The following is a 26,439-nucleotide window of genomic DNA, read 5'->3' as shown; positions in this document are numbered from 1 at the left end:
AACTAACTAGGGTTCATCGTCAAGTTGGGGTGGATGATGTGGGTGGAGGGGGGATAGGGAATGTGGGGATGTTTTTCGGTATCGCAACCACCTAGACGAGTTTGAGCCTGGTGGGAAAGTTTGTATTGATGGATGTTGTAGGTTAATTGAAATGTGGTCTCGCAGACAATGGCGCTATTCAAAGGCTGGTTACTGGGTTACACAAGGTCACTTCTGTACAAGTACGATGTATATACATACCAAATGGGAGACTGACTACGGATAAGATTAATGTCATGAAATGTCCGAGACCTTAATAATCCAATGAAAGTCAGGAAGGTCGGTAATTATGTTACTAGACATGGGCCTCAAATCTTAATGCTGCAAGAAACACATGCGCAGGGCCTGGTCAATGAGAGAATACTGGCAAAATGGGGCAAGTTGTGCACCCTTATACATAGCTTGCTGGGCTTTATAGCCAAGAGACACCTGGCGGATCCGATGGGTATATGAACTGGTGTGGGGGGAGCTAGCGGGGAAACATATAACCTTGTTAAACACCTATGGACCCAATCTTGACGACCTTGATTTCTACTTACAAATGCTCGAGATGCTCAGCAAACATGATGCAACCACTGTTTTTTGAGGTGGGGACTTCAATGTTGTATTAGATCAGGCCTTGGATAGATCCACCAAAGTAACTAGGCCACCTTCTAAGGCGGCACTAACTTTAAAGCAAATAATTTCGCAACTGTCCCTACGGTCGATAAGAGGTTTAGATTTTATTCTTCTGTACATCACAGTGAGTCACGCATAGATTATTGGTTTGTATCTTCGAATTTAGCACACGCCCTACAGAACTGCAAAATCCTTCCTCGCACACTATTGGATCATTCCCCGGTGGTGCTGGAGATCACTTTGAAAGATGCCCCTAGACCAACAAGGAGATGGAGAATGCCTAGAGACATACTGAAAGACCCAAATGTAGTTGAAACTCTACACACTGAAATTGCCAATTTTTTTACGGATAACGTTGGGTCCGTAGACCACATATCATCAGTATGGGAGGCTCTTAAAGTCTGGGTTAGGGGGGCACTGCTGTCCAAGACTGCTGGTCTTCTGAAGGGAGTACGCTGTGAACTGGAGAGGGTAGAGAGGGACCTGAATACACTGGAGGAGACTTATGGCCGCACGCATGGTGGGAACACTCTGGCGGAAATCCACAAGTCCCTTAGAGATTTTGTTCGGCTGGCAGCGAGGGAAGTGCAATATATAGCAGCACCTACTCGGGCTCGCAGATACGGGGAGGGTAACAAGGGAGGAAAAATGCTGGCCAACCTGGTAAAACATGAAAAACAAATTACCCCGATCGCAATGATCCAAACGGCACAAAATGAGATAATAACGAGCGAACAGGGAATAAACAACGAATTTGTTAAATTTTACAAAAGTCTTTATGCGAATAGGGATAGGAAATCCCCTGCTGAGACTAAAAACTACCTTGCTATGTTGGATCTCCCTAAACTCCCAGAGGAAAGCAAATTACTGCTGGAGCAACCTGTCATGGCAGAGGAGCTCACAGAGGCAATTAAATAGCTCAGGTCTGGCAAGGCAACGGGCTTGGATGGTCTGGGAGCTGAATTTTACAAAGAATTTCGGGAGGAACTGGTCCCCGTGCTGTTAGAGGTGTGGGAAGAGGCTCTGGGAAAACAAATATTGCCCCCGACAATGCAAGAAGCTATAATCACAGTATTGCCTAAACCCCGACGCCCGCCACAGGATATGTCTTCATACAGGCCCCTATCCCTGATAAAGGTAGATGCAAAAATATTTGCAAAGGTGCTAGCAAATCGCTTATTACCCTTAATGCCCATGCTGGTTCACCCGGACCAAAGTGGGTTCATGCCCCAAAGGTCCACTGCATTGAATCTGCGCAGGCTTTTCGGCATAATGTCACAAATAAAGCCGGATAAACAAGCAGTGGCGGTGTCCCTAGACGGCGAGAAAGCGTTTGATTCGGTTTCGTGGGAGTACCTCTTCCTGGTGCTTGAGTCGTTTGGGATGGGCCCCTACTTCATTAAATATGTTAGAGTGCTATAAACCGCCCCGGGTGCAAGGGTGTGTACAAATAGAACTATATCTGAGCTGTTTGAGTTGGGCAGAGGCACCAGACAGGGGTGCCCTTTTTCCCCTATCCTTTTTGCTTTAACAATAGAAATCATGGCAGCGGCGGTGCGGTTGCGGCATGTAAACAAAGGTATAACGCTGAAAGGAGCCACCCAGGTTATATCATTGTACGCGGACGATACACTATTGTATGTACGCGAGCCAGACAAAAACATAGCCCCCATCATGGCAGACATTAGTGATATACTCTGGATATACGGTGAACAATACTAAATCAGAAATGTTCCCGCTTACCCCCTCTACAAAATGCCCTGCTTTGACGTGCGGCCTTAAGTGGTCGGAGCGACACATCAGATACCTGGGAGTACTGGTTTCAAGCAGCAGACAGACCCTATACTCTGATAACCATGACCAGGCGCTACAAACACTCAGCACCAAGCTACAGGTCTGGAGGCACCTCCCAATCTCATTACACGGTAGAATCGCCATTCTCAAAATGATTGTACTCCCCAAGCTACTATACTTATTTGTAAATATTCCTATATGGCCGGGAAAGGAATTCTTCTCCAGACTGCGATCCATGGCAGTGTCGTTTCTGTGGAACGGCAAGGTGGCCAGGATATGCTGGGAAAAGATCACAGAACCGTACAAAACAGGGGGAATAGCAGCACCAGATTTTGAGCTCTACTGCACGGTGGCACAAGCACAGTTTGCGAAACACTGGTACGATGAAGCGGACAACTCACCCCACGCGTGGATAGAGGAACACACCACTGTACCCACAAACATCAGATCTGTTATATTTGATACGAGGCACAGGGATTCCTGTGATTTCGACCCTGTGAGCTGCACCGTGAGGGCCTGGGGGGCTATATATGAAAAGTTGAAAGTAGAACTTCCATACAACCCTGAAATTCCGCTATGGAAATACCCAAATGTTCCCCCTACATTCGATACCAGTATACAGGAGGCCTGGGACCCCGATATGGAGATGAAAGTGGGAGACATGCACATAGATGGGAAGTTCGTAACCCTTGCAGTATTTACTAGGGGTGTGGGAGGAGGCCTGCTCCGAACGTTACAGTACTACCGAATGAGATCTGCTTATTAAGCGCGATGGCCATCCTTCCCTGACGAACCTCCCTCCCACCCATGCATACAATTAGTTACAACTCGGGGAGGACTGGGAATCTCTAAACTGTATAAAACAATCCAAACCCACACCCCCACGTCCAATCAAGTGAAAGAGAAATGGGAAGTGGATATGAGAATACAGATACCTGAGGACAAATGGGGAAGATATTATGCACTTACAAAAAGGGTGTCCCTCAATGCGGGATTGCGCCAAATACAGTTTAAAATCCTTAATAGATTGCACTACACCCCAGCCAAAATCGCTAAATTCACACCTGATGATCCAGGCAACTGCCCCAAATGCAGGACCCCCCAGGCGGGATCCTATCATATGTATTGGGAATGCCCGGTCGTGGCAAGGTTTTGGGCGAGGGTTGCAGCCATGTTGACAGACATCACGCAGATTTCCCCGTGTCTGACCCCACAAAAATATTTGTTTGGGGATATTGGGAAATGCTCTGAAAAAGTTCGAAGACTGTTCAATGTATCATGTGTTTTTGCCAAGAAATGTATATTGCAAGTATGGAAAAGCCCGAACCCCCCACCATGAACACTTACCTACGTGAATTAACTTATATCAATGAATGTGAGGAACAGTACGTGCTAACTCTACCAAGTACGAGCCGACCAAAAGACATTTGGGGCCCTTTCAGGGCATACCTATGCGATATGCTTTCGGACAGTGAAACAACTATGTAAGCTGTAGATTCTTAAACATTTGGTGGAAATATTGTTGTATGAAGGACCATATGTTGTGTTAATTGAATGATGCTGTAACTGTTGAGACCATCAATAAAGAGATGTTTTTAAAAAAAAGGTCTCTGTGAGGTAGCCAGCTGAGAAGTGGCAAAAGTGAAAGTGAGAAAAAGGTTATATCAAGAAGAGAACCAGTAATTGTGAATTGAAGTGGTCCTGCGACGGACGGGTTGAGCGAAATCCTCCCCACAGTCGAAAGTCTTCAATTTTTTAAGCAAATAAAGGTTGGAAAAGTAGATAAAGTTGGTCTGGGCCCGGCATAGGGGGACCGAAAACCAACCGAGAAGTTGTATATGTGAAATCCTAAGAAGAACAGAACTTCAATGTTTGCATCAGGCCCTGAAATAAGAGACTTTGAATGGCAAAGAGACTTTGGCACAGAAGGCTCTGATGTTGAGGTTTTGAACTGCATCCTTGTGATAGAGAAGCCAGAGAGTGTGCTAGGCTCGAGCGTGCCGCCTTGTCCTGTGCTGACGTTATTATTATTTGATGGTCGTAGCTTGCTTCCATCTTTAGATTTAGGATTAGATAGGCGATTTACAAACCCAATTGAAGTTCAATAAACACCCTTGAACTGTGATCACTTGTGTCTGTCTTACTGGTTGATACCATGCCTTCCTTACATTAGACACAAGGGACCAGAATAAAAACATTGGAATTGGACTTCCTAAATAATGGATACAACTGCAGAATTGTGTGAAGCCAGATCCACAGTGCAACAAGGATGCCTCGCAGCAACTCCCTTTAGTACCAAGCAAAAGGGGCCCAAGATCCAGTGCCACTGGTTGCCACATACAATCCAGAGTTAAAATCCTCCACAAGATTGCTCAGGAACCCATGCTACAACAAGATGAACCGGTGCGCAAGTTTTTGCCTTGAAATTACCCACTTGCTTTCACACAAACAATCTAAAAGAAATTATAAGAAGTATGTTACTTCCATATTGCACAGAAAATGGAACCATGCAATGCAAAAGCAAAGGATGTCTAATCTGTCCAAAGATCTACAATTAATATACAATCAAGATACTCCACTTGGGTCAGGATTACAAAATGACTGCAAGGTTTAGATTTGCATCCTGTATTGTTGTGTATCTGATAATTGTATGAAATGTCCCTGGGGTTTGAGGGGGAGGGCTACTTTGTCTGGAAATGTCCAGTAACTAAAGAGGCTGATGATTGGCCACAGGCAACGCGTTAGACGACAGAGTAAGGACAACCTCATCAGTGAACACTCTTGGGAAACAAATCAGAATCCTGGATGATTTTAAAATTGTAGTTCTGAAAGGTAACGTTAGGACAGAAAAAAAAAGAAAAAAATACATGAATATAAATGAATGCAGATTTTCAATACACTGGAAGATAGTTTGAACAGCTATCAACAGCTTCATAAGTCACTACCCAAATTAACAAATGTCCACTCTTTGCACCCATAGAAAATGAGAGGTCACGTCAGATAGAGCTGTTCTTTCCTATATCACTTTCTATCGTTCTTCACTGGTATGTCCAGCCTCACCGGCTTCTCTGAGGCAATGGTCTGTTGATGGACTCACCCCAACCCAATCCCTCCGAGCACTTTAAAAGTCCTTCCCCGCAAGCTTCTCAGATACCCATGAGTTTTCCTGTCAGTGTTTTTTTTCATTCAGATTTAGAGAAGCAGACTCTCAATATAGCTTTATCCTTTTCACACCAGCCTTCACAAGTCAAAGACCCAAAACAGGACTGACTCCCTCCCTAATGGCTTTCTAGAGGTTCAATCCCAACTGGTGGATGATTGTGCCACCAACAATCTCACAAAGGAATCTGCCCGGCAAATGGCCTTTGATCCATTTCAATGTTTCCAGCATTTTAGAGGAAATACTGGAAATGTGACCAACAGTACGATTAATGACAACATGACTGCGTTCCTATCCCAAGCTTAAACATAGAAGGACATATTGGGCAAAGGTCAAGATGGACACGAAACTGTCTATGCCCATTATATGCTGGCCTATGTTAGGTTTGCACATTCCATGCCTAGCACTACCCCACCACTACTTGCCTCTCTGAGAGCAGCTCAGCAGTGTTTCATTTTCTTGCCTAAAGTTTGTGGTCCCCAATTCAAATCTTTCAAGCTGGAATGTGTGGAGTGTGAGGCAGGCATGGTTTCAAGAGAGACACAGACTCAAAAGTAACTCTTATGGAGTTGTTGCCTCAACTGATATTTCTAAGGGCTGTAAATATCTGTATGTCCAAAAGCAAAGTCCACCTGTATCAAAACCTATGTCTGCCCTCCCTCTTAAAACAAATGTGATGTTGGGTCTTCTTAAAGAAAGAAAATGGTGGCTCAAAAAGTAATACAAACCAAGGCTGGTTTCAGGTAGCCTTACTGTCAGCGGTAGCCTTACCATCAGGTTTATTTCTGCTAGTTTAAGAATGCAAAAAGGGCTGTCCTCAGAACCTTCCAGGTAGGCCTCTCGCAGTAAGTCAATAAAGTTCACAATCTTTCTGGGTCTCTTGCGGTTCCCTTCCCCAAGCTCTGACTCTTCTGGTTCCAAAAGAAGGAAAAAAAGGCAGAGTTCCCGTTAGGCCTCTCAGGGTTCCCGTCCCCAAGTCTAGGCTTTTCTTCTTTTAACAATATCTCTCACAGTTTATTTTGGTCCTCTCAGGGGTTCCTTCCCGAAGCCTAGGCCATCTTGTCTCAAATGAGGATTCACAGTTACGTTGGGTCTCTTGAGATTTCCTTCCCCAAGCTCTGATCCCTCTGGTTCCAAAAGAAAAGACACAATTCCTTTTAGGCCTTTCAGGGTCCCCTTCCCCAAGTCTAGGCCTCTCTTGTCTCAAATGAAGATTCACAGTTCCTTTAGGCCTCTCAGGTATCCCTTCCTCAAGCCTTGGCCTTTCTCCTTCTAACAATGTTCTTCACAATTCTCCATGGGCCTCTCAGGGTTCGCTTTGCAAGCATAGGTCCCTCTGGTCTCAAACAAAACATCACTTAAAAGTTCACCTTATAAAGATGTTTCTCACAAAGCAAAGTTCTTTCGCAGGGCAGTTTCAGAGACTTTTGAGAACGCAGGACTTTTGTTCCTCCCATGCTCGACCACTATGATTTCTGGCCCCTCTCCTTACACGGTTTACTTTTCTCCAGACACCTTTTTCCTTCCTGTGCCTTTTTCACACTGTCCACTTTGCTGGCTTCTTGCACACTTTTCACTTTGTCATGCCCCTTGCACACTTCTATTACTTTGCTGTGCCTCTTGCATTCTTCTTTTACTTTGCCGTGCCTCTTGCACCCTTCTTTCACTTTGCTGTGCCTCTTGCACACTTCTTCCACTTTGCTGTGCACACTTCTTTTTTCATTGCTGTGCCTTTTCCACTTTCGGGTAGCTTGCACCCACTCTGTGATTCCCGTTCTTCAAAACCATTACCTTTTGCCTTTTTCTGCTTTCGCACCGCACATGCACCTTTCTTTCATCTGATTTCTTTAGCATTTTGATGTTTTCCGCTCTGTCACTGATCCCGCTCCAGCCACCCCACGCTACTTAGTTTATCTCTCTATCTAGAAACTCAACCCGTAGCACAGCGCTGGTGGGCAATCTCGTCGGGATATGAGGGTCAAAGTCAGGGTCTCACACCTGCCCCTCCCGACAACCTTGGGACCAGCACATGTCACAGGGGAACGAGCACTGGCCTGGACACTGCCAGAAGGTTGCAGCTCTCCCCAGTCCGGCTCCTTGGAGACACGGCTCCCTCGCCATGCTGGAGCCCCTTTTACACACCAGTTTAGCATCTTGGCTTTCTTTTCTCCTCTGGGCTCTTGCAGCTGCAGCCTGCTGGCTTCCGCAGTCCATCCAGCAACACCAGCTCGCTCATTTCTCTTGGTGGAACCACATCTTTTATACCCTAACTGGGAGTCAAGGAGTCAGGTGTGTATGGTTAATGTAAGGTGCCTGACCTTGCTTGACTCTATTAATGGGACAGCCTAGTGGTGGAGTGTTGTAGGCCTCTCCCGGCATCCCAGTGTTGTTCCTATGGGTATTATTTACAACTCTCGGTTGCCTCTTCCTTGTCCCAGTACATGTTGGAAATGGGGATGGGGGGATGGGATGAGATTGAAAATGATGTTTGTAGGTTGAATAAGCATTGGGGGATTGAAAGTGGAGAAAAGGAATCCCCTGGCCTTGTTTTTATACGACTGGGGTGATTCCCATTGTTTAAGGTTAGTCCCTGCCTCTGCTACCCTGTTATGAAAGTACTGGTACTATGATCTAAAAGAGGGGAAGTTAAATATGTGTTGAGGTCAAAGCCGGAACTTTGTCTCTTCTGACCCTACTGATTGCCTACTTCTATTTTGGTACAATACCCTCGCCTCCCTCTTAGATCAGGCACAGCAGGAATTGTATATCCCATGAAGGCTTCAGGGACTTCCTTCTCTTTGCTTCTTGTCCCATTGGGATACCACGTCTCACCTGGGGTCCACTCATAGGCACAACCCCAGAATCTCCTAACCAGGTGATCCTCCCTCGCTCGTCCACCCCCAGGGTTGGGATCCAAAAGCGATGGCCCTCCCCTGCCACCTAAACAGAGGATTCTCTGGGTCTACATGGGAGAATACCCCCAGGTTTCTCAAAGGGGGTAACGTCTTAAGTGTATGACTCTTTGTGACAGAACCACAAATCAGAAACATGTACACAAAGAGATAAGGCATTCCAGTGGTGAATTCTTAAACTGTCATGCAATGGCATTCTAAGAGCTTCATTCCTCCTATGCCTCATGAACAGATCTGACGATGATGAAAGCTTGCAAATAAATTACTTTGTTAGTCTAACCAAGGTATCATCCAGTTGCCTATTTGAGATAAACAGTAGGGCACATATCCTGTCAACGAATATCTGCCACTCACATCACTCTGGTGAGAAATTTCGAAGAGGTGAGAGTGGGCATCATTACGACTGTGCCTGTCCGGTAACAACGGTGCTGGTACCGTTGTTACCAGACTGGCACAGTACGACTCTGCGTGCGGGTGCCGTCTCGCCCGCCAGAGTCTGACCTGGCGGGCGGAACGGCACCCACCCGCAGAGTTTCACGATGCCTGTGTTTCTGTGGTCCCCATTCCCATTGAGTGCAATGGGACTCAATGGGAATGGGGATTTACATTTACCGGCGCCTGACTTCCCGGAACGCTGGGGTTGTAATCCTCCAGTGTTACCGGGAAGTCAGGCGACGGTAAAATTTGCAAGTCCTGTGGCAACCTGCCGGTTTTACCGGCACGGTTATTGTCCGACTTGTAATGATGCCCAGTGTCAATAAATTAAATAATACGTTTTTCAGTTGTAAAAATAATACTGTTGCAGGTAAAGAAACACATTTGATACCTCTGAACTCAGTCAAGCTTTCAAGATGACAACTAAAAAGCACACACCAACTGACAGGATGCTCTGATGTACTAATAATTAAGTAGAAAGACACCACCTGAGAATGTCAAAAAAACAAGCATCACATGCAGACATGTTCAGAAAAATGGATTTGTCATTTTATTGCAAAATACTTTTTAATAGTTTAATTGTTAAAGCACACATTTCTTACCTTTTTAGCTGATACAACTACAGCAAAGCAGGCGATAATTGTGAGTCCTATCATCACGTAGCAGACCTTTATCCGAGCTTTGTTCCTAGCGGCAGTCATCATTTCTATCCTACAAATAAGGGTATGTACAGAACTTCAGTACCGATCAGAATCAAGTTTGTAAACCCATGAGGTATTTCTATCTACATAATTGGTACATAAACATAACATTTGTGGGATGTTGCTCGAAATGTGTGTGTGCTTATGTTTTCTTGCTTTTGTGCTTGAGTCTCTTGATTGTTACTCTAACCCTCGAAATAGATTTTGGCATTCGGCAAAGATGATAGAAATATTGCATTTAATCCCTCCTACTTCCTGGCTCTACAAACCACACAGACTGAATCTGCTACTTGGGTATTAAACTTCCAGGCCAATCCACAACCAGCGGTCATAAAAAAGATAGTACAAATTTGGAGCAAGCAAACTGCCTACTGATTTCAATGATTGTATCAAATGCTGCTGTTTCCACCGCAAACATCTTGTGCCCCATATAAAAGTTCTTTAGAAAAGGTGCATTGATCACAATATGTCACATCAGCTCCATTGTTGCAAACGACATGTAGTATGTGGAAGGGATACACATACGTGTTTGGAGCTATTCCTCTAGAGCAATGCAATTATTTGGTTTAGCAACAAGTAACTATTATGTGAGTCACACATTCTCCCAATATTAAAGAGGATCAGATGTCAATGGACATCCTGTGATTAACTTTATTTTTTACGTCCCTCCTTTCCATATTTCTTGTGACTTTAAGCAGGAACACCACTTGTGGAGAAGTGATCAATTATTCCCTATTCCATTGCAATGCTTTCTATGGGGTAAGATGCCATTGGTACAATTATTTGTAAAAGATTACTGTACTGAACATATAAACATTAGGGACAACCAGGACTCAATGGGCCTCATTACACGGACAGCGGTGGACCAAGGTGCTATTAGCACCTTGGTCCATGCCGGTAAATTACTGCACCGCCTTGGTGGAAAGGGGAATTACCGCCCTATTCCAAGGTTGGTGGGGCAGTAATTCCCCCTTCCCCCATTGCCCTTCCCCATTCCCATTTTTGCCCCATAGGGCATAATGGGAATGGGGAAGGTGCTAATTACGGCACCGCAAATTGCGGTACCGTCATTAGCTCCCTGGTCCCTTTGCGGGTTGGTTTGTAACGCCTGCAAAAAGCAGGCGTTAAATTCTCCAACCCGCAAAGGGACCTGGTAGTAAGGCGGTAAGGGTTTACCGGTACCGGTAAAATACCGGTACCGGTAAACCCTTACCGCCTACCGTGTAATGAGGCCCAATGTCTTCAAATTCTCCCACTTGATGGATCTACCCAATTTCCTTCACCCACTTATGACACTGGACCATCTGTGTTTCTCAACACTTATTTTTAGAGCACGCACACATTTGTTATTAATCTTCTGGAACCTCAGTATGTCTAATGACCCTTCTTTCACAGGGTGACAGAGGCTTGTTTGGACCCCTACACCCCCCATATTTCAGTTGTAATATCTAGCACCATAGATTCACGTTTCACATTCTTCACTTTTACTGACGTTAAAGTCCATTTTTAACTGATGAAATGGTTTAATTCAGCCAGGAACAGGCATGCAAAAAAGAACTGTTATATAATTAGCATTTGTGGTGTTTTCCACTTTAATATGATGGTCATCAGTCAAAACCTTTGATAAAAAATAATACATATGTGCATTTATTTTTTCAGAATCACAATTCTTTCTAAATCCTAGTTTGGTCCTTAAATCAACAAATATAAACTCAAAGCGTACATTATTGTTATATTAGTCAATTACCCCTAGATTACAGAGTTGCAACTGTGAATTTTATCTGACCAGTGTGCAATACAAATGAATTTCTCCAGTCCTCTATAAATGTATTCTAGATATGCATACTAATGTGCAACATAGGTAACATGCTAGTCTTGAGTGTAACCTTTAGAATCACATCTAACAACATGTAATATAAATTAACAGTTTCAGTTCTCAGACTTGAGATGTACTTGTAACTTCTTCCTCCAACAGCATGCAGCATGATATGATAAGATATGATATTATAAGGCATTTGTAACGCGCCTATACACAAGGCATAAAGTACCTGCTTCAGTTCTCTTAGTCTTGAGATGTCAACTTGAACCACATATACTAGCATGCAGAAATAATGTGTTTCACTTCTCTTGGATCTATGAGCAAGCAATGTAGATTGTTACTCCGAAGAAATTCTCTTTCGGTTTAATCTGGCAAATAGAACTGTATGTACCAAGATTGAATAAAAAACAGCGTTTCTCTAATTCAGCTCTCTTTAAGCTTGTTCTGGTTATAAAGAATACATTTACCATCATATAATACGACTAGCGTTGCTTTAATCCAGTTCTATTTAGGTTAAAGGTAGAAACAGACCACAGTTGATGCAGCCTCACCTCTAAGTAATCATCCAACATCTTCCCCTCAAAAATAATTTTCATAGCAGTCACTTTGTGATGCAGATCTGAATGCCAGCTGCCACCACTGTCGCTGCAGCAGCACAAACGCCATCATAGGGCAAAATCTGAAAGCAGTTTGACTTGCCATTTAATGGCCTTCAATGTTAGCACACAATCCGCCACCTTCCTCCACGAGCTTCGCCAACTGTCGAAAACCATCCAAAGTGCTTTCGGCCGTGTTGGAAGCATACATTGTCAACATGCACAGATTGCAAAAGCGAAAGTTCCTCCCCTTGCCTGGGACATGAAGCAAGGCACATTAATCTTCTCCTGCTCCCCCAGTCCTTCAGGACTTGTTCCTTAATCTTTGGAAGCAAAATAATCCCCACTTTGATTCAGTGCTTATATTAGGACGAGGCCTTGCCCTTGGACAGCAACACCAGAACATCTGATGTTGTGTGGTTTGCATGACTTTGCTTTTGTTGCATTGGGATAACTCTTGTTGCACACGATTGTTATATTGAATAGCACGCTGAACTTTGAAATTATTTTACATGCAGAATTATAAGAACTACTTACAAGTTTAAACAACTCTTGTTGAAAACATATTTTTGTGCTTAAACATTACTGTACCACGTTGCTTGTGAGTTCAGTTCTGCAGACACAGATAGATTAAGTTTTTACAAACAGCCAGATTAGGATTGTCTTCACACTCTCGGTAAAGTGAATGCATATCTGTTTGTGTGTTGCCCGGATTGCTGTGGGCTGCTTGATTACACCTTGAAACCCTCTCTGGCAGGGAAAACTACCTTTACCATCAGCTAAAATGGTAACCAGGAGTACCAGTGGTGGCGCACAAAAGACAAACCTTGGCGCGCTCAGCGTTACCCCTTCATCCTACTAGATAAGATTGCTGTGGCAGCCTTTCCTTTCGGTGTACGTTGAGATATTTTTATATTTGACCTCACTAAGATCTCATGACACTGTTTGAGGACTCGGCGTTCTTGAGTACCCTGTTCTTTCTGGCCCAATAACCTACATAGGCAGAGGAGCGGAGGACTTTTGGGCTCTATTGTTCTTCTCATGACCAGCAACCGTTCTTTATGGGCTTTCCCAAAAATATTAATTTGCTGTTAGCAGCTCAATGAGCGAACCGTATCTCAATTGTAAACAAATATTTACAATTGAAACTAGACCATCCCTATTCTCGTGGTAATATCATCTGCCGTCAGTTGAGCACCAACCTAGCTACAGACATCTCGTCTCAGGAGGATAGCTCAGGGGCAAAGTGCGCGCCCTGGAAGCAAGAAGACATGGAGCAACACAGATCCGATCCCCGGTTCCATGCTTAGAAACATCTGGTTATTAAGCGTGTTATAAATAACCAATTACAATTACACAGCATGCCCCCACCTTAAGCCCTAGGGTACAAGCCCCATCTTTGAAGCATGCTAATATATGGATTCCCCTAGCCTTAGAAGTTCCAGCCTATGACCACAGATTCCTCTGGTATGAGTTGAGGATGGGCCACCTTTAATATCCCTCAGCCAACTCTGTTCCTACGCCCCTCCATTGCCTGCCCTCTCCCCCACTAACCAGGGCTCACCTCCACAAGCAACAACAGGTGACGGCTATGCCCTTCCGTCTATAAAACCAATTAAGGAAATTGGAAGAATAGCATCTTCTCACACACGGGCTGGCAGGAAAATTCAAATGGCCCTTTTAAACACCAGGTCCCTTAACACTTAACAGTCACGCTCGTGACATTCATGATTTCATTATTGATAGGGACTTAGACATAATGTGTCTTCCAGAAACGTGGATCACAGATGCCAATTGTCCTCTGATCAATTTTACCCAGAGGGATAGTCCCTTTTTTGTAAAAACAGGGAATGCGGCCATGGTGGTGGGTGGCCTTTATTGCAAAAAACAAACTTGAATTGCTCACATTTCCATGTCAATGTCAAGACTGTGAGCTCCTCAACATTAAAATGGCACCGACCAACCAGAGTTGTATTCATTTTATTCTTATTTACCGCCCGCCATTGGTAATACTGGGTTTCAATGGGGAGATTATTCAGCTACTGAGCAAATTTAGTCGGCCAAATTGCACCACCGTCTTCTTAGGGGATCTAAATCGCTGGCGGGGAAACACTATGGACAAAGGCCTTTGACTTGGAACTGGCCCTCAATAACATCAGCCACCAAGTTCACAACAAGGAGCACAACACTGCCAAAAAGGATGTGCTAGATTGGGTTGTGACTAGAAATCTCACGGCACATCTTGATTGCACCACCCCGTGTATATGGGCTGACCACTACACTGTTGATTTTCATAACCAGCTACAGGTTCCTTCTCTGAAAACTCTAACAATATAATATAAAAAAAGTAATCAGTCGGAATTTCAACAAAGTACTTCCACCTGACATAGAAGCCTGCCTGGAGGCACTTATGGCAAGTACAGCTGACACCGACTACGCGGAGAACCTAGTGAACTCCTTTTCCACTAGCTTTGTAGATATGTTAGACAGAATACCTCTGCTCCGGCTGAAGTCGGTCAGGACTAACATTGGACACCAAAAATGGTTCATGCCAGAGCTTAGCTCTTTTAAAAGGGCCAAAGGAAAATTAGAAGCATGGTGGCTAAAATGCCCATCTGACGAAAATAAAAATGCCTGGAAAGTGCAGGAAAAACTATATAAGGAACAAGTTACTTACCTGTACCTGTTGTTCTCCAGCATGGGTCTGGCATGGATTCACATGCTCATAAATATTCCCCGTCGTCAGGCTGGGAATCCTCGGTAAAGAAAAAATCAGTTTCAGTTTTGTTTCTGAACTTTCTTTCTACTAATAACCAATCACTGGTCTCTGGATCATACTGCTCCCAGCCAACCGGTGGTCAGGAATCATATCCCACAGCTACTTCAGGAGGTACGAGCGATGCTAAAAAAGGGCGTGATAGAGCTCATCCCAAAGAGTCTCCGGAGTGTACTCGCAGTACTTCCTCGCCCGAAAGAAGAATGGCGGCTGGCGGCCTATCCTGGACCTCTGCCACCTCAACAAATACATATGATACCAAAAATTACGGATGGTCACCCTTCAGCACGAGCTGGGACAGCTGGAAGAAGGGGACTTCCTGTCGTCGCTGGACCTGGAGGATGCATACTTCCACATCCCCATACACAAAGGACATTGAAAGTTTCTGCGCTTTGTGGTCCAGGGGGCGGCACTATCAGTTCAAGGCACTGCGGTTTGAAGTCGGCACCAAGGGTCTTCACCAAGTGCCTGGCAGCGGTGACGGCGCAGCTGCGCCTGCAGTGGATCCACGTCTACCCCTATCTGGACGATTGGCTCATCTGAGCGAAGTCAAGGGAACTCGCCGTCGACCACACAGCGAGGACCGTCCGCTTGCTCACGGAACTGGGGTTCTCGATAAACTTTGCGAAGTCCTGCTTGGTGCCATCGCAGGACGCCCTGTTCCTGGGAGCCAGGCTCAACACAGTGCTACGGCTGGCTTCACCGTGCGGAGGAGAGGATAAAGGCCATCCTGGGCAAGGTATAACGGCTGTTGACCATGGAAGTAGCCAGATTGAGGTCCATCAAGTCCCTGCTCGGCATGATGTCGTCATGCGTCTACCTCGTGCGACCGTGCAGGTTGCGGATGCAGCCGCTGCAGGAGTTCTTCGATGCCTGGTGGATACAAGTGGCGGGAAGCTTTGAAGACAAGATCTCCCTCAACGGGACTTTCCGTTAAGCGATCCAGTTGTGGGGCACCCACGCGCATCTCGCGGCAGGCATTGACTTCCAGACCCCAACGCATCAGGAGACGGTGACGACAGATGCCTCCCTGGAGGGATGGGGCGCGCACACCGGAGATCTCCACGCAAGAGGCCTCTGGCTCCCGGAGGAGAGGTCACTGCACATCAACGTCCTGGAGCTTCAGGTCGTGTTCTGGGCCCTCAGGTCCTTCCTTCCGTCCCTCAAGGGCAAAGTGGTAAGGGTCTTCACCGACAACACCACCACAATGTTCTACATCCAGAAGCAGGGGGGCACCAGATCCCCAGCTCTCTCCAATGAAGCACAGGATCTGTGGCACTTGGCCGTCGCCCAGGGGATGTTCCTGGTACCCTTTCACCTGGCAGGAGTAAAGAACACTGTTGCAGACTCACTCTGCAGGGAGCTGCGCTCCTGCCACGAATGGGAGCTCTGGCTGGATCAAGTAGATCTCCTATTCCGATGATGGGGCAATCCCCAGATCGATCTGTTCGCGACGGCGACCAACACCAAGTGCCAGAGGTTCGCCAGCAGGGAAGCATGGGGGATGCATTGTCCTTCCCCTGGGGCAGTCTGTTCCTCTATGCGTTCCCGCCGTTTCTCCTGCGACTCATCAGTCAACTCAGACGGTCCCGGTGCAGGATGATCCTTGTCGCACCGGCGTGGCCGAGGCAGATATGGTTCCCGGACCTTCTGGACATGTCAGCGTCCCCTCCATTCAAGCTACCGACGGACGCGGATCTGCTCGCCAAGGAAGGAGGCGGGATCCTGCATCACAACCCAGGATCTCTGAACCTACAGGCCTGGCTCCTGCAGCACTAGAGTTGACTAGTGTATCCTTTCGGGACAATCATGTCCCTGACTCAATCAAGGTGTTTACGGTTACTCCCCTACTCAAGAAACACGGATTGTGCCCCAAAGACCCAAATAATCTTAGAGCCATCACAAATTGCAATTTCCTCTTAAAAATACTTGACAAAATGGCTACATCTCAGCTTCAAGCTTTTGTGGAAGTGAATGGTGACCTTCACAACAGGCAATCAGGTTTCAAACCAGCACACAACACGAAGACGACTCTCGTCGATCTCCAAACACACATGTTGAGTATCATGGATAGCGGAAGATCTGGTCTTCTGGTCCTACTCAATCTGTCAGCGGCATTCGACCTGCTCGACGGCAATCGCATCCTCCACACACTTGGACATCTGGGCAATTGCTCAAAGGAGGCTATCGAATGTATTCAGTCCTTGCTGTCCCACTGTGTGTTCAGAATTAATTGGGGAGAAGCTTTTTCATCACTGGCCCCCATTCAGTGTGGCGTGCCCCAGGGAGCATGCATGTCTCCAGTGCTGTTCAACCTGTACATACCACCTCTCTGCTCGCTCCTCGAGGAATCAGGCATATTTTTTTACAAGCTACACGGATGACATGCAGTTAGTCCTAGAAATCAGTGGTGATTACACACTGGACTCTTCCAAGCTTCTCTGCATCTATAATCTAATCGAGTCATGGATGACCAGTAATTGGATGTGCCTAAATGGAAGCAAAACCGAGCTTCTGATATTCGACTCCTCTCAGACACAATCCAAACTGAATCCGGACTATAAAAGTTTCAAAATCGAGAACTGTACAATCTCAGCAGAGAGTATGGTAAACAATCTGGGCATCCTTTTGGAATCCTCCCTGAGTGCTGACGACTACGTCAACCAGGTCTGCAGGAATTGCAACTACTACCAATGCCTGCTAAAAAACATCCAGCTCTTCCTCACCGAAAAGAACTTTGCCATTATTTCTCAAGCAACTATACTGTTGAGGCTAGATTGTTGTAATGCTCTGCTGACAACACCTGCTTGCAGAAATGCCAAATCATCAAGAATTATGTAGTACGCATGATTAAGAGAATTCTAACAAGAGATCACATCTCCAATCGTAGGAGAGACCTCCTCTAGCTATCAGTGCAGGATCGCGTCAACTTTAAAGTAGGCACCCTTGTACATCGCTCCCTCTTTGAGACTGTCCCCCCCTTCTTAAAGTCTTTAGTCTCCCGCTATACTCCTACCAGATCACTGCGCTCTCCCAACCTGGCGTAGGTCAACTGCCCTATATATTAACGCTCAAATGGCCTAGGAAGATCATTTCCAGTTTGTGCCACTAAGTTCTGGAATGCACTCTCACTAAAGCTTAGACTTGAGGAGAATATAAGGGCATTCCGTAGAGCATTAAAACCTTACTCTTCAAGTAATTGATCGCCCAGAAATCTGTTGGGTCCCCCTAGGATCTTGATTGTCCTGTCTATTTGTTCTTTTAACTCGTGTAACTGTGCAGCCTGATGCATGTGGGCTTTCGGCACGTTATGAATACATAAATTAAATCTGGTGTCCGCTGGAAATCGATATGCAGCCAGGGCATTTCATTCAGATATCTCACCCGGCCTCCTCCATCTCACCAGTGTCTGCTTCACAGGATGAGGAAGTGCCCCCACTGGAAGAAGACAAGGATGTTAGAGAATAGAGAGATGGCGAGAGTGCACAGAGTGTTTTGTATTGTCTTCCTTTGTTGTGCTGACTGTGTAAAATTCCAATTTATTCATAGGGTGCAGCCCACTACTAAGTGCCACCGTGTAGGGCACTAAAGTGAACTGAGAGGAAAAAGGACCTAGGCTAATTAGCCTTCGGTGTGGGCCGCACACCCTTAATACCCACTTCGGGTTAAACAATTATTGTTCACTTATGTCGAAAGTTCGATAAAACTGTGACTTTTTCAAAATTAATTTATTCTTTCAAAAGATATTTTATGGTTGTCAAAAATTAAAGTTGTTGCTACAACTTCACCAATTAGGCGAGTGCTGAGGCTGTGGCAAACAGCAAACCCTTGGCTAAAGCATTTCGGAACAATTCCTTCTTCAGAGCCAGGTTTTTATGTCCTACTAATATAGTAGTATCAGCATTTCACAAAACATCATATCAGTTAATAATTTTCAAACACATCCATAATTAAATTTAAAGCCAAAGTGTAACGGAAGACAAAAATACGGAAAAAAACAATTGTTCAATTAAACAGGGTGCCCACATGTACATACAGATATTAAACAAAGAAAAAGAGAGAGAACACAAAAGAGAAAGCCAGTATAATCAGTACATTTGTTCATGGTAATCTGCAGAATATGTCCATAACGTGACCTAAGACGGTCAACACCGTGTTCTTTCTCATGCACCATGCGCGTGTATGTGCTTACTTAATTTACTCGGTATTGGCTGGTGACCCCATTTTAAAGGATACAGGTTGCATTACTTGTTGCGTGTGGCGCTGATTGCTGCTTTGTCACGTAGGTTTTGCAGTGCTCCCCATTACTATATTATGGTATTTACCCTTGAAGTGTACAAATCACCTCTAGGTGGTGAAAGAAAATGACTGTGCATTGTAACGTGCACCTAAGTGGTCACTGACCTGTCTGTGTTAGCTTGTCCTGAACACGAATACACTTTTTGCTTAGGTAGATCATTGTACGCTGTGAGACAATCACAAAACACTCGTAAGCTTTTGTTTCGTATACTATCAGTATCAAAACCTTGCTGAGCCCTGTGATTACAGATCGCTTGTACTTTCATAATTCATAGGCTTACCTTAATGCGCGCAATGCCATGTCCTGCTACTGCAAACACAAACAGCGGACTGTGACCGCAGTTCGTGGCATCGCTATGGCAACGTTTGGGTTCCAACATGGCCGCACACATTCACACGCGTTGGCCATGTTGCTAGGGGCATGATCATGAAAAATCTAATATCTTCATCAATACTCCACGTACGAACTGGGACAGTGAGCGATACACTAAAACTACCTTAAAGGTAGTCACCTTTGTTACTCGGATTGGAGAGTATTGCGCTAAAAATACTGTGAATGAACCTGTTAATGTGCTCGTATTGGAAAGTATTGCGCTAAAAATAATGTGAATGAACCCGTCCATGAGCACGTTTACAGGTTCATTCACATTATTTTTAGCGCAATACTTTCCAATTTGAGCACATTAACAGGTTCATTCACAGTACTTTTAGCACAATACTCTCCAATCCGAGCAATAAAGGTGACTATCTTTGAGGTAGTTTTAGTGTATCGCTCACTGTCACAGTTCGTACGTGGAGTATTGATGAAGATATTTGATTTTTCATGATCATGCCCCTACCAACATGGCCGACGCGTGTGAACGCGTGCGGCCATGTTGGGACGCAAACGTTGCCATAGCGATGCCACGAACCGCGGTCACAGTCCGCCGTTCGTGTTAGGAGTAGCAGGACATGGCATTGCGCGCATTAAGGTAAGCCTATGAATTATGAAAGTACAAGCGATCTGTAATCACAGAGCTCAGCAAGGTTTTGATACTGATAGTATGCGAAGCAAAAGCTTACGAGTGTTTTGTGATTGTCTCACAGTGTACAACGATCTACCTAAGCACGAAGTGTATTCGTGTTCAGGACAAGCTAAGACAGACAGGTCAGTGACCACTTAGGTGCACGCTACAATGCACAGTCATTTTCTTTCACCACCTAGAAGTGATTTGAACACTTCAGGGGTAAATACCATAATATAGTAATGGAGAGCACTGCAAAACCTACGTGACTAAGCAGCAATCGGCGCCACACGCAACAAGTAATGAAACCTGTATCCTTTAAAATGGTGTCACCAGCCAATACCGAGTAAATTAAGTAAGCACATACACGCGTATGGTGCATGAGAAAGAAAACAGTGTTGACCGTCTTAGGTCACGTTATGGACATATTCTGCAGATTACCATGAACAAATGTACTGATTATACTGGCTTTCTCTCTCTTTTGTGTCCTCTTTCTTTTTCTTTGTTTAATATCTGTATGTACATGTGGGTGCCCTGTTTAATTGAACATTTGTTTTTTCGTATTTTTGTCTTCTGTTACACTTTGGCTTTAAATTTAATTATGGATGTGTTTGAAACTTAAATGATATGATGTTTTGTGAAATGCTGATACTACTATATTAGTAGGATATAAATAACCTGGCTCTGAAGAAGGAATTGCTCCGAAATGCATTAGCCAAGGGGTTGCTGTTTGCCCCAGCCTCAGCACTAGCCTAATTGGTGAAGTTGTAGCAACAACTTTAATTTTTGAAATCCATAAAATATCTTTTGGGACAATAAATTAATTTTGAAAAAGTTACAGTTTGATCCAACTTTCTACGTAAGTGTACAATAATTGTTTAACCCGAAGTGGGTATTAAGGGTGTGCGGCCCACACTGAAGGCTAATTAACCTAGGTCCTTTTTTCTCTCAAGGATGTTAGAGAAGGCAAACTCTTAAATATTTTCACTGTCGCGCCTCCACCCGCAGAACCTTCTGGCAAATGCAGACCAACTTCTTGTCAGATATCAAAGGCCTCCACATCTATATTTTCTTCAGGACCCTCCTCTTCCTAGCAGGAGAAGAAGAGGGAGAGATCAAAGACACCATATCCCAGGACAGGTGCCTCCTCTACTCTTCTCCATATGCTTCCTAGAACTCATAGAAGCAACACTTGTATACGGCAAACAGCAAAAACTGTTGTGCAACAAGCACCACCAGTTAAACCACCCAAGCTCTGACACACATACACACTCACACATACACACACACACACACACGTACACGCACACGCACACACCCCCCCCCCCGACTGGCAGGCAGGCAGTACACCAGAAAGCACAAATGCCTCAGCAGACTTCCTCCTTAACAGCCTCACTGATCCACTGTGCACAGCACTGGGATGAATCCCCCTCGAGTTGCGTAGTGAAACCCAACCCATTGCCCCAGATGAGAGAAACTATACCCAACTGGCACAAATGAGTTCCTGGCTTGGAGGGTGGTGCCTCAAAAGTACTGGGATGAGGAAGAGGGACGTGGGCTTTCTGCTTTTACACTGCAAGCTACGACCATCCAATAATAATAATGCAGTCCTAGTGAAGTCTCTGTCAAAAAAAAGGGCCTATACTAATAAACCTATTGCCAATCCTTTCTAAATACGAAAAGGTGTGAGACAATGATTTATGCTAAAAGAAAAGTGTTCAAGAAATAATATGTCAGGACGGTTGAGCAGTTGGCTTCCCTTCCCCACATTTTCAGCACTGGGCAAAGCGGCATGTTCGAGCTTCACACAGTCTGGCTTCTCGGCCACGAGGATACAGTTCAAAGCACAGACATCAGCACCTTCTGTCAATGCCTATTTTCCAATAACAATCTCTTACGGCAGAGGGTCTGTTGTAATAAACAAAGTCTGAAAGTTCCATTCCTATCAGAATTTTTACATGCACCAGTTCTCGCTTTCAATGTTCATCGTGGGACTCCCTCTTCAGACTGAGACCTCCTTTTAACACAATGTTCACATTTGGTCTCCCTCCTTCGGGCTCGTACCATGGACCTCCCTCGTTCGGGCTCGGATCCCATTTATACCAAACTCGAAGACGTTTGAATGTGCGATGGGTTTTGCTTAAACTGTCGAGGGACCATTTAGAATCACTTCACACAACTGTTTTCATCAATCTTCTACTTTTATGTCTCTTGGCGGGATATTTTACAGAGACTTTCGTTTGAGTACATTCACTGTGCCGGACCACTCTGTCAACGGTATCGTATCCTGCCTTCTTAAATTCAAACATTCATCGGCAGTTTAGCTTTACTCGCGTCTTTCATCACACGCATTCAACGATGTTCGTTCCAGCGCTCGTTATACAATGTTGCCGCTTGCAACCTTGAGTTCAACACAGACCGGTCTTGATTCGGTCTCCCCAACTCACTGGGTGTGCTGATTTCTCGCGCTTCTCTGTTCTTGGAGCCAAGGACGATACCACAGCAGCTGCTGCTGCTCCTCCCCATCTTGGTTAGTTACGCGGAAGGGCCCTCAGTATCTTCGACACAAAATGGTGGATTCTTCAGTCTGGTTTCCTGGTCTTACTCTTTCTGCCTTGAAGGTTTCTTGAAAGTAACAACACCTTGCCGAAAAAAGGTCAAGGGTATTTTCCTTGTTACAAGCCCTTCTGGGTTTGCCGTCTTTCTTTCCTCGTTCAGCTGTCACCTCGAAACTGCTGTTCCTTTGTGCGTTTTGCCTTGCTCAGAGTGTGCTCTCGGGCTCCGCCTTTAATCCGCGTGGGGAAGTTTAAAGGAAGCCAGGTATGAATGATTGTCAGTAATTGCTTGACTTTGCCTGACCATAGTAGTGGGACATGTCAGGTACATTGCTCGGTATGAGTCTGCTTTCTCCCAGAGCAGGCTGTCCGTGTGAAAGTGCTGGAGAAGGGAAAGGGGGCGGTGGGAGGTTCCCTCATATCCTACCTGGTAGGATGGCGTAAATATGTTGCAGGTTTAGGGATACCGCGTCTCGCCATCCAGCGTCCCACTCCCCGAAGACCCCTCGCCCAGGTGATCCTTCCGCACTGGTCCACCCCTAGGGTCTGGATCCAAAGGCGATGGCCGTGCCAAGGCCACCTGAGAGAGAGAGATCGGCTGGGACTAGCGGGTGAGACACCTTCAGGTTTCTCACAACCTCCCCTGAGGCTGTGAAGTTTTAAGAAGATACTAACTACACAGCCAATTACTCCCCTAGGTTTTCAGGCACATTTACAGTAATTTACTAATGATTGTTTTCTCTTCCATGAAAGGCTTTTGCTGGCACTGGAGCCTCCGTCTGCTGGGGTGCTGAGACAGTTTAAGCAATACAGGGCAGAATGAAGAGGTCCCTGCAGGATTCTCTGCTTGGCAAAGGCACCAGCAGGACTGCTTTGCTCCACCTAACCCGTCAACCATGTGGGGAGACTCATCGCCTTCTTTGTGCGTTATCCACGCACGGATGGAACCAATGGGAGACGGTGGCGGTTGGTGCAGTGTTTATTTTATTTTACAGTTTAAAGCGCGGACCTAGCTCGAGAGCAGAGGAGCGCTGTCCAGAGTGTGAGTAGCCAGCATTTAGGCTGGCATCTGTGAACAGTAGCGCAATACTGTGAGTAGAGGTCTGTGAGTTAGTATGGTGTTGCAGGTAGCAGTTGGCAAGCAGGCTTCCTTTGTGCTGTTTTGTGTTTGCTGGCAACTGTACAAATTTTGCAAACTCCCCACATAATGGATCAGATGCGCTCGCATAGCTCTCCATAGAGGCTAGGCGACAGGAGGGGGCTGTGGTTCGAAGGAGGGATGAAAGAATGAGAGACAATGCTCCAGGACCCCCTTTTGCAAAAGGATCCATAGGAGGTTGGACCAACCCTCTCCTCCCAGGGTTCTACTCCCTACAAATGAACCTGCAGCAATTTCTGCATCCAAACAGAGGGCTATGATTACAGAGATTGTAAACAATTAATGCAAGGTTACCTCTCCTACAGCCTCTACCTGACCATTTTCTACTGCAGTGACTGCATCACAGGATACCCTACCAAAGGACCTAGTGCCAGACCTCATGAGGTGGATCCAGATAGCAAGGGGGTAATGGTTGGCAAATTTCTAAGAAGGGAGATTGTGGAAGTGGCCACTCATCCTCTACATAACCTTGATCTGTGATATGTGAGGATCACCCCAGTCCATGAGGGCAGGGTGCATAATTTGCCCTCGACACCATTGGCCAATGATGTTTGACTCTTGGCAAGTAAGAAATGGTGTACTGTGTGTATTTATGGAATTGAGGTGGCAATGGACTTTTTGTGGCTGGCAAGTAGCTAGCAACTTGAAATGTTGCCCCCTGCCTGAGAATATACCTGATGCCCACATCCACTATGTACTTGCACTGAAGACTGGCTTAACAGTACTACACAGTATTTGTGACATCATACACAGAGATTGGAAGGAGCCAGATAAAGCCTCTATTCCAAGAGGATGGTCCAAGCTCTATCCACTTCAGCGGTTTGGTTTAGAATTTCAAGATAACCTTTGAGTGGACTTAATCCTTCCCTCTTTTGCAGAACATACAGCTGTGGCTACAGGGACCCTCCCTTCAGATCCCTTAGACAGACAAGTGGAATCTGCACTCAACAGGGCACATGTGGTGCAAACGTTGTGCTATCATCTGGCACATTTGCTGGCTATGCCACACAGTTTCTCCTCAAGAATTTTTGAACCCTCATCTATGTGCTGGAGGAGGAGGATTGAGAAGAACATTTGGAGATTATCGATAAGGTGATTATGCTGGCTTCCGATATATCCTGTGATGTAACGAGAGCTGTTGCCCTGCGATATGTATTAGTGGTGTCGGAAACCCCCCCCTTCCATTGCCGTGAGCAGGTCGAGTACAGATCGGTTCTGGGCGGGCATCAATCCTATGGCCCGCATCTCGACCTTGATTGTGTTAAAGCCTTGTTCCATGTCATTTGCTAGCTGTATGGCTCCCCACTGTACAATTTGGAGCCACTTGGCATTTGAGGCTGTCTGAACCCGAGGCAGTAGGAGAGATGCGAAAAAGGTTTCTTCTTTGCTGAAAAGTCTATATTCATTGCATATTTCTTTGAGCAGTTCAGAGTAGTCTTCGATCTTCTCTTCCTGCGCAGGTTCTGGTTCTTTTCTTTTTCAGGTAAGATACGGAAGATGGGGGGCTGCAACGGGTGTCTGGTGGCCCCCCCAGTGGTTGAACTTGGGGTTAGGGCAAACAAATTGCCACTGTGAGGTGAACTTCAGGGATCAAGAGAAGCACTGAGTGCAACATGGCCAGTGAGCAATAACTCCTACATGATGGGGGGAGGTGCAAGAATATCTGCTGTCCACACACCCAATAGTAGTCCATTATTGCAGCAGAGCCTTTTTTGAGGTGTGGAATGAACAATGTTTTATTGCATCTTTGGTTGGCACTGACGGAACAGTTCTTTTGAATTCATAAGTCTCTTGCTTTTGCACTTTCACTGGCTTGTCCACTGGTTCGATCCACGTCAGCTTTGCGATATGGTCATTCCAGAATGGTGCACATGCTTTACTCACTCGGGCCAACACTTTGTCTCAGAACCTTATCAGTCCCCCTGCTGCGTAGCTCATTGATGTTTCTAGCCACTTGTTTGCCACATATTTCACTCCTTGAAATTTTAGGTATGGTCTCCGCAGACACTGGATACTTTTAGGATTTTGAGTGCAATGCAGCTGGTCAAGGTCCATAACTTCTAGTCGCATACTTTGCACCTGGAAAGTGCCTTGCAGCCTACACAGTGCCAGCTGAACTAGGCATTGAGCCTCTAAAATTGGTAATTCCTGTGATATTATTACCTTGGGTGCCCCTGATACATGTGATATTAATGAACAAACATAACAGCTTCTATTCACCCTTCTTTTCCCCACGCGTACCAACTATTTGAGAGTTCTGGATGGTGCACGTCTTCTATTGTATCTAGGCCAAGTCAACGTTACTCGTCATATTTGGACCTTTTAAGTTGCCTCTTTCTACGTGCTAAAGCTATGTTATATACATTATGGAAAGCGCTAATATATTCATATTCATTGGTAACATTCACAGTATTGTTAATTTCAACCTTGTTATTGACATGGGAGCACGTGGCCACAGTGTTATGTGTCGAAAAAAAATGGGGACACATTCAGGTCTGTACTCTTGGTAGTATTCTCATGGTACATAAACCCATTTCTGCTAATGTTTGTTTCTGTTGTTATACCCCTCTGA

The 26,439-nt window shown here is 45.4% G+C and overlaps 1 protein-coding gene across 4 annotated transcripts in view; it reads right to left on the bottom strand.

Annotated features, from left to right (window-relative positions):
• The window catches only part of FAM162B (family with sequence similarity 162 member B), a 232,564-nt gene that overhangs the window by 132,086 nt on the left and 74,039 nt on the right, over nucleotides 1-26,439 (bottom strand). For all 4 annotated transcript variants that reach the window (XM_069606635.1, XM_069606638.1, XM_069606636.1 and 1 more), the window contains exon 3: nucleotides 9,561-9,669. In XM_069606635.1, the coding sequence (XP_069462736.1) occupies nucleotides 9,561-9,669 (109 nt within the window). The remainder of the gene's footprint in view (nucleotides 1-9,560; nucleotides 9,670-26,439) is intronic.

This window comes from Ambystoma mexicanum, chromosome 4p (assembly GCF_040938575.1).
Source record: "Ambystoma mexicanum isolate Mex_15411 chromosome 4p, UKY_AmexF1_1, whole genome shotgun sequence".
Classification (NCBI taxonomy): domain Eukaryota; kingdom Metazoa; phylum Chordata; class Amphibia; order Caudata; family Ambystomatidae; genus Ambystoma; species Ambystoma mexicanum.
The sequence above is the reverse complement of the archived record's forward strand: the minus strand, read 5'-3'. Positions and strand labels throughout refer to the sequence as shown.